The sequence below is a fragment of the Budorcas taxicolor genome, chromosome 1 (assembly GCF_023091745.1).
Source record: "Budorcas taxicolor isolate Tak-1 chromosome 1, Takin1.1, whole genome shotgun sequence".
NCBI lineage: Eukaryota > Metazoa > Chordata > Mammalia > Artiodactyla > Bovidae > Budorcas > Budorcas taxicolor.
In genome coordinates, this window is record NC_068910.1 from 203,323,169 (window position 1) to 203,340,123 (window position 16,955).

Here is a 16,955-nt window from a genome sequence, read left to right on the forward strand (position 1 = left end):
AATGGAAAAACTCAACCCTCACATTAATAATGAATGGCACCCCTGAATTGCCAAAATGATCCTGAAAGAGATCAAAGTAAGAGGACCAAAATTTCCTTTGTTCCAAAACATACTACCTAAAGGTACAGTAAGCAAAACAATTTAGTAGTGACATACAAGACAGACAGAGTTAAGAGACAGACAGAGACTCATATGTACAAACCAATGAACAGAACTGAGCTCAGACACAAACCTATCTATCTAGCAAAATGATTTTCAAAAAGGGTACTAGGCCATTTAATAGGGAAAGAACAGTCTCTTCAACAGATTGTGCTGTAATATCCAGATTTCTACACACAGAATAAACCGGACCTCTGTCTCACTCCATACACAAACAGTAACTCAAAATGGATCAACAGCTTAAATATAAGAACTAAATCATAAGAACACATGAGGTCAATCTTTATGATGCTCAACTTGGCAATGGATTTATTTTTTTAACTATTTTGATCACTATTTCCAAACATTTGCCTCTATAAATTACTCTTTAATATACATGTATCCTGCAAGTATTCTTTTCCACAGTTAATTCTGTCTATAAAAAAAAATTAAAATTGGAATTAATGAGTCAAATGACACTTATTTTTCAAACTGCTCAATAACAGTGTCACATACTTACAGGCTGTGTGACCCTAAGCAGCAATGGGTTCTTAAATATGAAACCAAAAGCACAGAAACCAAAGGGAAAAAAAAGGTTGATTAATAATTTTATCAAAATTAAAAACTTCTGTGCATCAAAGGACATTATCAACAAGTAAAAAGACAACCTACAGAATGAGAGAAAATAACTGGAAAACACTTATCTGATAAGGACTTAATATCAAAAATATATTTATAAATTCTTACAACAAAAAATAAATAAAATTCTTACAACAAAAAAACAAAATTCAAATTAAAAACTGGGAAAAGCACTTGGAATATATATTTTGCCAAAGAAGATAAACAAGTGGTCAATACGCACATGAAAAGATCGTCAACATCATTAATGTAGTGACTATATTTTGTTTTCTGTATTCTTGATGCTCTGGCATTTGAAGCCTTGATCTTGGAGAGACTGCCCCTCCCTGGGATAATTGATAGCAAACTACTCTTTCACAGGTACACCTCTGATACAGAAATCAATCAATCCAGAGCTCACATACCTAAGCATCTTCCTTTATCAAATTCTCATACACCAAGCGAATAATACTTTGGCCACCTCATGCGAAGAGCTGACTCACTGGAAAAGACTCTGATTCTGGGAGGGATTCGGGGCAGGAGAAGGGGACGACCGAGGATGAGATGGCTGCATGGCATCACTGACTCGATGGACGTGAGTCTGAGTGAACTCCGGGAGATGGTGATGGACAGGGAGGCCTGGCGTGCTGCGATTCACGGGGTCGCAAAGAGTCGGACACGACTGAGCGACTGAACTGAACTGAAGCGAATAATATTCCCTCTACCCAAATCACCCCAAAGAGTCTGACATCTAGAGACCATACCTACAAACCAAAGCTCCAATTATTGGTACCAGCCAGTACTAGACTGTTTGCTCTGTTCTGTCTTGCCTTCCTGTGAAAATCCCAACGTAGGCTCTGTCATGCTCTTCCCATCCCTTCCCTCTGCCAACTCTGACTACTGATCAACTTTGGTCCATCCCCACATGGCCTGAATGTTGTATCACACTTCTGTTCCTAGGGATCTGTGAGCATAAACTTTCTTCATGACAATTCACATCTACATGTCTTACCATATCTGACAAAAATAAATTCTAGGTACAATTTTTAATAAGTCGTAACAAATACAAATCAAAACTACAATGAGATAATACTTCACACTCACTACGATGCCTATAATTTTTTTTACAAACACAGAAAATAACAAATTTTGGCAAGTATGTGGAGAAACTGGAATCCTTGTACATTGCCAATGGGAATGCAAAATGGTCTAGTCATTATGGAATACAGTTTGGTGGTTCCTGAAAAACATAGAATTACCCTATGAATCAGAAATTCCAGTCTCAGATATATACCTAAGAAAACTGAGGATGAGAACTCTTACAGATTCTTATATTCCCATATTCACTGTGGCATCAGTTTCAACCACCAAAAAGTAGAAAACAATTCAAGTGTTCATCAACAGATTAATGAGCCAAATGTCATACACCCATATGATGGCATATTATTCACCCCACAAAACGTAACAAAGTTCCAAAACAGGCAACAACATGGATGAACCTTGAAGATGATATGCTAAGTGAAATCAGCCAGACACCAAAGACAAATTCTATATGTTCAATTTGTATAAAATATCTAGAATAGGCAAATTCATAGAGATACAGAATGAATGAGAAGCTATCAAGGGCTGAGAAAAGGAAAGAATGTGGAGTTGGTTGCTTACTGGTTATAGTTTCTGTTTGGGGTTATGAAAGAGTTTTGAAAATAACAGTGACAGCTGATCAACACTATGAATGTAATTTATGTCACTGAATTGTATACTTAAAAGTGGTTAAAATCACAAATTTAATGTTATGTATATGTAACCACAATTTTGAAAATTTGGTCACATAATACACCAAAACTCATTAATTGTGCACTTTAAATGGGTGAGCTATATGATGAATCCTCAAACATGTATTTTAAACAAAAGGGAAAAAAAGACATGAATGAAATTTATTTTCTCTCTGGAAGGAAGTCTCACAAATGGTGAATATTGATGAAAACACAAACTGAGAAAAATGTTAAGACTTGAATGTCAAATTGATCCAACAGGCAACCTGGATATTGAAATGTGAAAGTTCTTAAATTAAAATAAGAATTAATAACATGGGTGGAGTCTGATAATAAGTAATGAGGGGAAGTGAAATTAAGATAAAACAATTAGCAGTAACAGTCACTGATAACAGAGAAAATTCTATAGCATCAAGTAAGTACTTTAATTTTAAAATCTTACTCTCAAAGTGTTGCTGTTTTTTTAGATGATCCAGCACACTGACTACAAGGGTTTATGAATATTCACTGAGAATATACAACTTTGTGTACTTATTATGCTTCAACAAGTTTTGAAAAACTACCCTCGACCGTGTATGCAAGACAGGAAAAAAGACACAGATGTGTATAACGGACTTTTGGACTCAGAGGGAGAGGGAGAGGGTGGGATGATTTGGGAGAATGGCATTCTAACATGTATACTATCATGTAAGAATTGAATCGCCAGTCTATGTCTGACGCAGGATACAGCATGCTTGGGGCTGGTGCATGGGGATGACCCACAGAGATGTTATGGGAAGGGAGGTGGGATGGGGGTTCATGTTTGGGAACGCATGTAATAATTAAAGATTTTAAAAAAAAATAAAATAAATTTGTATCTAAAGTTAAAAAAAAAAAACTACCCAACATGTAACGTTTTAACAAAAATTTAGGAGTGTCCACAATGCTGTTCTTAACTAATCAGATGCTCACATGTTTCTTCTTCAGATCCAAATTATTAGTATGCATCAACAGTCCCCTCCCCACCTCATATTTTCCTTTTCTTACTTGTAATATTTGTCCAACCTCTATAACTAAGTTCCCAAAGTTCCCAATCCACTTTTTAAAAAGATTCCTGTATATGAGAGAACAGACTTTTCTCACTATACATTGAATACAAATCTGTTCATTTTTCACAGATCTCCTCACTGGTACCAATCTTCTTTTGTTTATAAAACTTTAGGAAAGATAAACACTGTCACCAGGAATCAATGTTTCCACAGCAGATACGTGGGCTGTGGTGAAAGCTCTACTCTTCAGAATAGTCTTATTATACTCACTGTTCTTTCATGTCTCTATCTCTACCAAACAATAGAAAATCATCATCTAAACAAATCACACATTTTTTTTTTATAAACCACTTTTAAAATTACCTTTGATCTTTTGTTTGGTGTATATGCTTTTGCATTGCTAAATATCAAACGAATGTCTTTGCAAAATTCCAAAGGGCTGTCATAGTTTCCCGCTTCTAAAGTTTCCCTTACTGTTCCAAAATCCATTGGAGTATCTATAATGTCTCGGTAATCCTAGATTTTAAAAACAGTAGTTAGTTCAAAGATTCAATTCCTGTTTTTAGAATTGTAAAAGTGCATCAAATCTCTAAAACATTCAAAATGACAGAAGAGAAAAAGGTTATAAGATCTTAAAAATCATTAATAACTTTTAAAAAGACATTCAAACACAGACAAGAAATGTAACAAAATTATGTATTTGGAATCAGGATATGAAACTTTTTATTTCCTTCTGTATACTCTACTATATAATTTCTAAGCTTCCTACAGCAAATTTGTGCTTTCTATCTTTTAAAAAGGTCATTTTTTACTTCCCTGTTAGAAAGTGGAGAGTAACACTTAAAAAAAAAAAATTCTTTATTTGGATGAGCCAGGTCTTAGTTGCAGCATGCTGGATCTAGTTCCCTGACCAGGGATTGAACCCAGGCCCCCAGCATTGGGAACAGGGAGTATTAGTCACTGCACCACCAGGGAGGTCCCAAAGAGAGACACTTTTAACCAATTCATAGTTTTCCCAGGGTTGGGCCTACTAACCCTCCGATAATGAGGGGTAACATTGGTAACTAAGTCTTACCCAAAGTACAAGGTACAATTTCTTGAATTCTATTAATTCAAGAAACTGTAAAACAACTCTTCCACTGCTGACTTAGTGGTAAGAGACAAAGTTAACCTTAAGCCTACACATCTCACTTTTTGGTTGCTGGGTTGCCAGGGGTGGGTGGTGCTGGTTGTTATTCTTTTTTCTGTGGCTATGCCTTAAGGCTTGTGAGATCTCTCTCAGTATCCCAACCACGGACTAACCTGGGCCACAGCAGTGAAAGCCTGGAATTGTAAGCATTAGACCACCAGGGAATTCTAGACATCTTAGTTTTTCATTTAAACACCTCTACCCTAATCTCTACACCAATAAGAAAAGCACCAAACATTCAAATGATGACAACTTACTGGATATTCAACCAAATCAACAGGTTGTCTAAATGGTTCAGAATCTTCACATTGAAAAATTAAGTTCACTAGTTCCTTACACTGTTTCTTCCAGTTGTTTTCAACATAATTGGTTGTTTTGATGCTCCTTTTTTTCCAATCATGAACCTGAAAATACATTTACAATATTAAAAGCTTTCTCAGCCTTGGAAAAGCTGCACTGTAGTATGGAATGGTATGGTACAGTAATGGTAAAAATCTAACTGAACTATTGTTTTCTGTATTATGTCAAAATATGTCATTATATGATTTTCTGTCTACTTAGGAAAAAGTCTACTTTAAAAAAAAAACAAAACAATAATGTCATATCTGTTACTCCAAAAGCACATTTTCATTCTACCACTTATCTCCTAAGTTTAAGAAATGTTTTCACAGAATATGAAGTAGCCACACCAGTGTGGCTACATAACATAGTAGGCAGAATAATATGCACATCTTGGTCCCCAAAACCTGTGGCCAAAGGGACTCCACAGTTATGATTAAAGGAGTGGATTTTGAGATAGGGAGGTGGTCCTGGATTATCAGGGTGGGCCCAATGTAATCACAAGGATCTTTATACAAGGGAGGTAGAATGGTCGGAGGCATACTGGTAGATGCTATGTTGCTGACTTGGAAGATGAAAGAAGGGGGCCACGAGACTCCAGAAGCTGGAAAATGCAAGGAAATTACTTCTACCCCAGTTTCCAGAAAGGAACACAGCTATGCTGACACCCTGACTTCAGTCCAGTGAGACCCATGCCAAACTTCTAATCTATAGAACTACAAACTATTTTTATTGCTTAAGCCACTAGATTTGTAATTTGCTACAGCAATCTTAACAAACACTAAACAGATAACTAAATCCTTAAGTCTGTTTAAAAATGAAATTATATGAAAATGACAATAACTCAAGTCTTAACTTTTCAATGTTATTTGAGGCACCATATTAACGAAAACTGATGTGACAGCATAAATTTAAGCAGCATTCAAATGAAATTTAAAATAAGTTAACATTATTAAGCATTTTCAATTAATAACCTTTACTTTTAATTAACATGTTACATTAGAACTTTTTAAGAACTGTTGATGACACAATTTTAACTTTTCCAAAACTTGTTTCTCACTTTTTTCTCCCCTACTCCTCCAACAAATTCTCATTTTTTAGAAGGTCCAGTCACCAAATCCTAGTTTTTCCATTAAAAGGTCTCATCTTCCCTTCCCCTCTGTTCCTAGCCAGCACTATCCTTTTTTTTCAAATGGCCACATGGCACGGTGGCTTGTGGCATCTTGGTTCTCTAATCACAGATCGAATCTGAGCCCTCAGCAGTGAAAGCAGAGTCCTAACCACTGGACCACCAGGGAATTCCCAGCCAGAACTATTCTTGACTAGGTTTCCCAACTTTTACTTAAGATTCTTGCAATGAACTCCTAACTTTAATATATTTAGTACCTATTCTCTTATCCTTCAAAATCTACCGTTTGGACTATGAAAGTGACTCTACTATAAATTTAAATGAAATCCTTGATTTTTAATATCTTAATCTGCTCCCAATATAAAGGCTAGATACAACCACTTGGCTTGCTCCAAAATTCAGCCCCTACACTAGCCAGGCCAGTGTTCTCAGTACCCACCAACATGCCATATTTTCCTACTTTCTTAAACCCTATACTATTTGAATTTCCTCTTCTTACTCTCTCATGCTGAGAACACACTGCAAATCCCAACTCTTCCACTAACCCTACCTAGCCATCCACCTTCCAGTGATTTCTCCCATTTCTCTTATAATATTCAATATCAGTATCAATATCCCTTTTCAAAGACAACACCTAAAATCTTACATTGATATTAAATCAGAGAATAAGTCAACAACTAAGGTTAATCACACAGATTAACTTACTCTCCTTCTTCCAGAAGATGTTTTAGGAAGATCACTATCATCCTAGGAATAAAAATCAGAGCACTTTAAGTGATAAGATTGTCATTAGACAAGCAATAATCGTTAACGTAAAGCATATCAAAGACTTTTAAGTTCTACAAGGGTTATAACTTGATAACAGAACCTCAAAAGACAGACTATCACATGATTTTCATGGCACTCAGTTCAAGAAACCGACCCTTATTCTTAATAATCCTTTACATTCCGTAATATAAATATGCACTAATTCCAAAATATGGCTATAACAAGTTGCTCTGTGCACGTCCACAGAGGACATGCACAGGATAAAACTCAGAAACAGTCTCCCACAGATGCTTACATTATGTAAGCTACACGTTTTATCGCCTAAATCATGTATCAGCATACTCATTTATATTCCAACATTAAATTGGCAGGAGAATCAGTGAACCACGATAATAGTTTGTGTGGAAACTGACACCACAGAGAATCCTTCCTCCAACTACATACAACAACCTGATTTTGTATGAAGTAAAAATTACACAATACCATGGATACCTGCTTTGTACTTACTCTTCAACACCATCTTGAGTGAAGGACTTTAGGGTACTTAAAACAGAGTAATGTTTATTGATTTTTAATTACAATTAAATCCAACTCTCAGATACTGACTTTCTTTTTTGGCTGCACTATGTGGTTTGCAGGATCTGAACCCAATCAGGGACTGAACTCAGGCCACGGCAGTAAAAGTGCACAGTCCAACCACTGGACTGCCAGGAAATTTGCTCAAATACTGATTTTACCAAAAATATTTCCAAGGTACTTCTTATATTACATCTTTCTCTACCAAAACTTTGGAAAGAGAACATGTTCCAAACCTAAATTACTTCCCTAGACATTACTTGGTTTATTTAGTATCAATTATTGTCTATTACCTCATTGACCACCACATAATTTTAAACTGTAGTTTTATCAAGTGCCCTATTTTCATAGTTCACTGAACTATAGCAAGAATCGATATGGGTAACCAATGTTTTCTACTTCACTCTTCATTCTAAGTCATCATTTGAAATAAACAAAAGCCATTATAAAATTCACAAACTTCATACCAAATCTTCGGCATTTTGCTCATCATTTTCAGAAGTGTTAGAAAGTTCTGAGATATTTATACAGTCTTGATTCCTAAAAGACAATTTTTTACTTTAATAGTATGCAAATATAGTTCTTATTTCGGAATACTTAAACTACTTTAAGATACAGATCCCCAACTATGCAAACAGCTCCCCAACGATGCACACCAAATTAAAAGCAGTAGAATATCAGGTTTTCACTCTATCCTCTGTGGAAACAATTAATCGTACTAGAATACTGAAAGTAATTTTTTTCAATTAAGTATGTATGGAAATTAAGCTGGTAATCCAGAAGTATTGTTAAGTATGGCCTCAACTGGATGAATACACAGATGAGTTTTTCTAAGTTATCACCACTGGTAATATTTGTACAGTGAGTATCAGGAAAATGGCTGATTTGAGATAAAAGAGAATAGAAACAAAAAAGGAAGTAGAAACTGAAGCAAATTACATCCTGACCTCACTGTAAACGCAGCAGAAGGAAGAATGTTAAAGCAGGAAATTCTAGACATGATGGGGATGAAAATGGACATGTGGTCTCCCTGAGCAGAAAAGAATTTGGGGAAAAAGGGAACAAGCTTGAGTCCTCCAGACAATGGACAGATTCAGCCCAGAAGGTTCATGTGAAACAGACTGGAATCATTTATTCACCAGTTTGGAGCCAGAAGTTTAAAATCATGTCAGAATTTAAAAATTATCTTCTCTAATTTATAATTCTTTCAAAGAATTTTTATAACTGTGGGGGAAAGGCATATAAGATCATACAGCAAAATCATATGACATTTTAAAGGAAAGAGGCTGAGTAATATGTCCAACGTCATCCAGAAAGTTGACTAGAACAGAATAGGTTGGGACTAGGATCTCAATTTGGAGGTCAATTTTCATCCTACTATTTGAAACTGATTTCCAAATGCCAGAAAGTGTGGACTATTCATACATACACTTTCACAGGATACAATCCAAAATAGATTAAAACTCAATCTAATTGTGAGAAAATATCAGACGACCCAAATTAAACTACATGCTACACCTGACCTGCCTCTTGAGAAATCTGTATGCAGGTCAGGAAGAAACAGTTAGAACTGGACATGGAACAACAGACTGGTTCCAAATAGGAAAAGGAGTACGTCCAGGCTGTATATTGTCACCCTGCTTATTTAACTTATATGCAGAATACATCATGAGAAACACTGGGCTGGAGGAAGCACAAACTGGAATCAAGATGGCCGGGAGAAATATCAATAACCTCAGATATGCAGATGACACCACCCTTATGGCAGAAAATGAAGAAGAACTAAAGAGCCTCTTGATGCAAGTGAAAGAAGAGAGTGAAAAAGTTGGCTTAAAGCTCAACATTCAGAAAACGAAGATCATGGCATCTAGTCCCATCACTCATGGCAAATAGATGGGGAAACAGTGGAAACAGTGTCAGACTTTATTTTTGGGGGCTCCAAAATCACTACAGGTGGTGACTGCAGCCATGAAATTAAAGACGCTTACTCCTTGGAAGGAAAGTTATGACCAACCTAGATAGCATATTAAAAAGCAGAGACAGTACTTTGCCAACAATGGTCCGTCTAGTCAAGGCTATGGTTTTTCCAGTGGTCATGTATGGATGTGAGAGTTGGACTATAAAGAAAGCTGAGCGCCAAAGAATTGATGCTTTTGAACTGTGGTGTTGGAGAAGACTCTTGAGAGTCCCTTGGATTGCAAGGAGATCCAACCAGTCCATCCTAAAGGAGCTCAGTCCTGGATGTTCATTGGAAGGACTGATGTTGAAGCTGAAACTCCAATACTTTGGCCACCTCATGCAAAGAGCTGACTCATTTGAAAAGACCCTGATACTGGGAAAGATTGAGGGCAGGAGGAGAAGCAGACGACAGAGGATGGGATGGTTGGATGGCATCACCAACTCGATGGACAGGGGTTTGGGTAGACTCCAGGAGTTGGTGATGCCTGCAGTTCATGGGGTTGCAAAGAGTTGGACATGACTGAGCAGCTGAACTGAACTGAACTAAATAAGGGTATAACATTCATTAAAAAATGATGGGGAGGGAGGACGAAGGGGGGTTCAGGATGGGGAACACATGTATACCTGTGGCGGATTCATGCTGATGTATGGCAAAACCAATACAATAATGTAAAGTAATTAACCTCCAATTAAAACAAATAAATTTATATTTTAAAAAATGATGCCATAATTAAAGAAAGAAAAGACTAGATTAAAGGAGACTAAGAAAGAAAAGACTAGATTAAAGGAGACTATGAAAACCAAAGAGCGAATGCAGTGGGAATTCTGGATTGGGTCCTGTACCAGAAAAAGACACTGATGTAAAAACTGATGAAATCCAGATAAATTCTGTACTTTAGTCAATAGTATTGTACCAAGGATAATTTCTTCATAAGGACACTACAGCTGTGTAAGATGTCAACCTAAGGGGAAAACAGGGCAACTCTCTGTGAAAGTGAAAGTGAAGTTGCTCAGTAGTGTCCGACTCTATGCGACCCCATGGACTGTAGCCTACCAGGCTCCTCCCTCCATGGGATTCTCCAGGCAACAGTACTGGAGTGGGTTGCCATTTCCTTCTCCAGGGGATCTTCCCGACCCAGGGATAGAACCCTGGTCTCTTGCATTCCAGGAAGACACTTTAACCTCTGAGAAAAATTTTAAAGAAACAGAAAAAATTTGACTGTTCAACTTCTTATTCCTTTACCTAAATTATAACCACAGAAAGAGAAATTTAAAGAAATGTCCTTTAATGTAACACATTAAAATGCAACAAATTAAAAACACAATATACAAAGTAACTTTTCCACAACATCTATAACATGAGGTCACTTACTTGATAAATTTTAAAAGCTGGTCTGTTATCTTCTTAGCTGATCTTGCAATTACACTCTCAGGTTCATTAAATGTTCTGGCATTGTGTTCTATATATCTGACTTCCCAAACTAATGCAGATAGCCTCCTTCAAAGTAAAAAACAAGGAAGTTAGGGTTTAAAAAATGAAAATACAGAAACCAAGTTAAAAAATCCTGCATGTTAAGCCAGAATGATACAGTAAAATAATGCTGTCAACGTCATCACAGTCATAGCAATTATATTAGAAGCTGAACTGCAGAGAATACATTTAAGGACTGAAAATCTTAACAGATCACTTAATCACATCCAGAAAACCAAAAAAGCAACTCTCCCTTTTCACATTGCCTTTAGGCATGTTTGAAGCTGTAGACTCAAAGAACAAAATGTGTTAAATACCATCAATCCTAAGAAACTCAATCTGACTACAGACTGACAAAGTAGTTTCTGACTAAACCCACGTTTACAGCACTACCGAGGTAAATTAACACCAACAATATGATCTCAAGAAGTCAATATTTTGTGAAGATAATTTTCCCAAAGTTGCTGAATCATACAGAATAAAATACCATAACCTGCTTCAAAAAAAAAAATCATTGAGAATAGGAAATTTTATAGTTTTCAGCACTCTAAAAGCCAGAGACAAAAAGTTGATGATTCCAGGAAATTAATTTTCAAAGGTCAAAGTCCAACTATTAACTCAGTTCATGGACTGTAGCACGCCAGGCTTCCCTGTCCATCACCAACTCCCAGAGCTTGCTCAAACTCATGTCCATCGAGTCGGTGATGCCATCAAACCATCTCATCCTCTGTCGTCCCCTTCTCCTCCTGTCTTCTATCTTTCCCAGCATCAGGGTCTTTTCCAAGGAGTCAGTTCTTCACATCAGGTGGCCAAAGGATTGGAGTTTCAGCTTCAACATCAGTCCCTCCAATGAATATTTCAGACTGATTTCCTCTAGGATTGACTGGTTTGATCTCCTTGCATTCCAAGGAACTCTCAAGGGTGTTCTCCAACACCACAGTTCAAACGCATCCAGTCTTCGACGCTCAGCTTATGGTCCAACTCTCACATCCATACATGATTACTGGAAAAACCATACTTTTGACTGGTATGGTTTGTCAGCAAAGTAATGAATGTCTCTGCTTTCAATATGCTGTCTAGGTTGGTCACAGCTTTTCTTCCAAGGAGCAAGCATCCTTTAATTTCATGGCTGAAGTCACTATCTCCAGTGATTTGGAGCTCAAAAAAAATTGTTAACTAAAATTTTATATTTAAATGGAGCAGCTTTTGTAAGAAAAATAGAATACTAAAGACTAAGGAATGAAATGTGTTCCTTTTCCTTGTCCAGGTTCTATCCATACCTACCCATAGGCATCTAACCCTGCCTTACACACAGAGCCAAGAAATGACTATAATGAAAGAAGAGAATGAAATGGAAAATAATGTTAATCAGTCCCCACTCCAGCACTGTCACTGTCAGCCACTACTACCTCTTTTCACTCTAACTGGTATGGCCCAAATTACCTTTAAAGTAAGTTTCTACTCACCTGTAAAATCGATTCACAAGTCTCATTCGAATGGTGTACAGATCAGTTGGGTAAGCCACTACAGTACAGTACTTCGGGTATGTACACAGATCAACTGGACCTGCAAAAGCTGCTGCGATATCTGTAACAGCAGAAGGAAGAATCTTCATCTAAATCCATGACCTCTGTGGGATACTTCTCGACAAATCATTCATAAAACAGAGCTACAATCAACACTGCAGGCTTACCCCAAAAGTAACAAATGGAAATTGTAATAAAAGAACACAATCACATTACTGTTTTAAAATACCTCTATGGAAAAGAAATCGTGAAAATCAACTTTTTCACCGTAAAAAACTTACCAAGATTCAAAAGTTGATCTATACCACTAATAATTCGTTCACATTCTTCATCTCTTGATTTCTGACCCCATTCACCATCTTGAGGTTTGTAGAGCAATTTCTCTAGCTCATCTGAAGTGACAGAAATACTAGCGCCTAATTCTTCAGGTGGATCAACTATGATTTCATCAAAAAAAAAAAGAAAAGAAAAGAAAAAAATCAAACCAGAAACCAAATATACACTATATTTTAAAGCTGCCCAAGTTCATAAACAGGATACTAACCAAAGGAAAAAGAAGCTACTTTGTAGTGGACAAACCTGGCCGACTCCACCTAAATCAAATGATTAAAAGTTAATATTCCCAGTAATAGGGCAAAATGCTATCAGATGCCTCCTACGGGATGTACTGGGAAAGCCACAACATTACTTCTTTGACACTCCTGCCAAACATGCAAACTCCAGAATTAATCACGGGGGATATCAGACAAACCCAAACTAAGGGATATTCTACAAAGTGGCCAGCGCTCTTCAAAGGCATCATGGCTGTGAAAGATAATGGGAAAATTTAGGGATCACAGACGAAAGGAAATGGAGAAGACATGGCGATGAAACCCAAGCTGTGAAAAAACATCAGGATTATGGTAAAAACCTGGAAAAGGCCGGGAGGATTAGAATTGTTACAAGGGTATTTCCTGATTTTGATGACTGCACTACACTTATGGAAGATGCTAACAATCAAGAAAGCTGGGCATTCAGAAATTCTTCGTACTTTCCTTGTCAATTTTTACTGTACTTTTTAAACATTTCATTTTGAAATAATTTCCAGCTCAAGAATATTACAAAACAGCCTTTTAAAAGAGCGTGTGCATTTTAAAAAAGAACAAGAGGCAATGTAAATATTCAGAGAATGGTTTCTTAAAAATTATTTTAAAAGGAGAAAAACGTCAACAAGCCTGGAGACAAATGTATCACTCTAACAATCTGATAGGTAAAACAATATTTTATTATTACTTAATGCACATTTCCAAGACTGATAATGCAAATGAGCTTTTCTTCATACACCTCCAAATCTATCTTTCTGCCTATTCATGTTGTTTGACAACTCTTCCAAAGGCTTCTTGGCCTCATGAACATGTAAAATCTTTCTATGTGAGTGCTTTCACTAATTTGGCGTTGTTTACAAAGAAGTATCTACAACTGGCTGTTAAAAACACATGCTGATGCCAGACAGCTTAGAATCCTAACTCCTATCCTTTTCAGAGCTGTACAACTCAGAACCAGGTACTGGAGACTCTCTTGAGTCTGCATTCCTTTACCTTTAAAATTAATAACAGAACATCACCTCAGAGAAAGATTAAATGAATTGATACACATGAAGTTCTTAGCAACAGAGTGAGACCTCAAAAAGGGTTTATTTTATCTAAAGGGTTTATCAAAAAGGGTTTATCTATATAGGTATTATACAATGCAAAATTTCATTTCACATTGCTAAGTATTATTTGTTAAGATACTAAGCTCAAAAGAAAATTTAAGAAGTCACTGGTGACTTTCAAGACTTGTAGTTATTTTTTCAAAATTTTCTGGAAAAACTCCTAATTTTCAAAGTAAAGCAAGACAATAGCTGATGGAGATATGTCAGTGAATAAAACATGAAGGAAAAGGGCTTGGCCCCTAAGGCAGACACAAGAACACCACACAGAGCAGAAGTTTCACATGTCAGTAAGTGGAGGTAGAAGGACAAAAGTTTTTGCATGTTTTTATGTTCAATCAACACTAATAAAGAAGAAAAGGCCTGATAGAGGAGAGATGGAGACAAGAGATATACAGGGCACCCCTTCAAAAAGTTTAACAGGAGTGAAGTTAATTAATTCAGTAGCTAAAATGTTCAAGAAAATGTAATGAGAGTTGTTTTAAGGTAAAAGACACAAATTCAAACTTGAATGGAGATGGGAAAGTTTCATTGTTGGAGGCAATGAACTCAGTGTCAATACCAGGTCTGAGAGGAGCTCAAAGCAGGGGACAGCAAGCACTGCAGAAGAGGCTGCTGTTGGAACAGACACTTACCTCTGACAGAAAAGGAACAGACAAACCCTAGTAAGACAAGCAAGCTGACATAATGCAAGAAACAGACAAAAGTCAAATTAGGCTTTTCTTTAAACAGGGTACTAAAATAAGGATGAGGAAAAGGAAATGCAGGGTTCATGAACAAGGTCAAGAAGAGATAAATACATAGTTACTTGAGAAATGATAGCTGGTAACTAAGATACAGTCAGAAACAGGCTGGAAACAGGATAAGAAATCAGGAGCCAGGATACACATAATTTTGTTCACTTATTTTACTAAAGCTCATAGTTCGCATAATGTTAACATTTCTCAAAGACAACAAATGCACTCTATGTACGTGAATAAGATAAAAATACTGAAAACATACTTTCATCATTTAAAAACTACATACCATTGTCAGGTATTGGTTCCATATCCCATGGGCTAAGTTTTTCAATTTCAGTATTGTCCCACCTGTTAAGACCAAAAAAGTTTGGTTACTCTTTCACAAAGACAATTTCTGGCTGATAACTAGGTATTCATTATTAGAGTACAGAAACGATAGAAAATGCAAAAATTAACCTCACTGTAGCAATGGAAATTTAAGTATTAACAGTGAGTGTTCTTTAGGATACAATATAATGCATGCATGCATCCTAAGTGGCTTCAGTTGTGTCCGACTCTGAGTGACCCTATGGACAGCAGCCCAGGCTCCTCCATCCACAGGATTCTCCAGGCAAGAATACTGGAGTGGGCTGCCATTTCGTTCTCCATATAAGGAAGTATAAAAATGTATGGCAGCTTCAAAAACCGAACCAAAAATCCTGTGTGGCCTGTACCCAGGGTAAGTGAAGAAAGACAGTGTGAAAGCCTTGAATGCCATGCTTCAGCATGTGGACTTTGTTTCCACAGCCAATGGAAAGACAGCAAAGACTTTTTCTGAACAAGGGAAATGGAGTAATATGTGCTCCTGAACAGTGAAATGATCCTGCAACACTGGGCTGAGGAAATACTCAGTCACTCAATCATGTCTGACTCTTTGCAACCCCACAGACTGTAGTCTGCCAGGCTCCGCTATGCATGGGGATTCTCCAGGCAACAATACTGGAGCGGATGCCATGACCTTCTCCAGGGGGTCTTCCCAACCTAGGGATCAAACCCACATCTCCTATGTCTCCTGCACTGGCAGGTGGATTTTTTTACACTGAGTCAGAGCTACACAAAAGGCCCCTGGGAAGCAAGGAGAACCCATACCAATGAAGGCACTAGCAACAGAGGCATGCTAGAAAGACTCTACAAATGTGAGACTGACATAATAACAAATTCAATGGTGTTATTTTTATTAACCTGAAACACATCAGTGATTTATATCACAACCTGTCACAGTGAACAAATGTTGAGAGGACTATTTTCATTGGCATACAGACCTCACAATGTAACACTGGAAATGACTATCAGGGTACTGTGGCTGATATGGCTCTTGACGTAGCACCGTTCCAAACCACCAAGCATCATCAATGATGGAACGGAACCTGTCACCTGTAAGAGACAACCAAATCTGAGATATCAATTTGCTAATAACATTAAAAATTTTAATTTATACAACACCTATGACACAGATAAATCAAATAATATTTTTAATCTTAAAATTAGTCATTCCTCTTGTAGAGAATCAAGGTTAAAAATTTTTTTTAATGGGCATCTTATTGAAACAGAATGAGAGCTTATAATTTACATATTATGGGGGTTGAAAAACAGGAACAGCTAGGAACTATCAAGTTCTTTGGGACTTGGCTGTACAATGTTAACTTCCATATATTCCAGTTGTCTGGTTTTTGTTGTTTTTGGTGCCTAGAAGTTCTTCTTCAAGAAAACTTTCATCTCCTCAGTCCCCAAAATAACCCTGATTACCTGAGTGGACATTACCATTAAACTAGGCTACCAGAGAAGTCATATTATCTGATAAGATTTCATTTCAAATAGGGACTCAGGGAATTTATCTAATATTTACCTATTTGTATTGCCTGTAGAAAAAGGTAACAGAAATTAGAAAAATTAATGAGGTCAAAGCATCATTTATGAATGTGTACATGAGCTGACACAGTGGAGGTAGAACAGAGTATTTCACTGAAACTGAT

The 16,955-nt window shown here is 36.9% G+C and overlaps 1 protein-coding gene across 1 annotated transcript in view; it reads right to left on the bottom strand.

Annotated features, from left to right (window-relative positions):
- Positions 1 to 16,955, bottom strand: part of BRWD1 (bromodomain and WD repeat domain containing 1) — a 116,388-nt gene that overhangs the window by 23,408 nt on the left and 76,025 nt on the right. The window contains exons 28-36 of the mRNA XM_052648408.1: positions 16,245 to 16,356; positions 15,230 to 15,291; positions 12,795 to 12,950; positions 12,454 to 12,574; positions 10,889 to 11,014; positions 8,025 to 8,097; positions 6,919 to 6,960; positions 5,003 to 5,149; positions 3,920 to 4,072 (exon numbers count right to left, since the gene is read on the bottom strand). Coding sequence (XP_052504368.1) covers positions 3,920 to 4,072; positions 5,003 to 5,149; positions 6,919 to 6,960; positions 8,025 to 8,097; positions 10,889 to 11,014; positions 12,454 to 12,574; positions 12,795 to 12,950; positions 15,230 to 15,291; positions 16,245 to 16,356 — 992 coding nt within the window. The remainder of the gene's footprint in view (positions 1 to 3,919; positions 4,073 to 5,002; positions 5,150 to 6,918; positions 6,961 to 8,024; positions 8,098 to 10,888; positions 11,015 to 12,453; positions 12,575 to 12,794; positions 12,951 to 15,229; positions 15,292 to 16,244; positions 16,357 to 16,955) is intronic.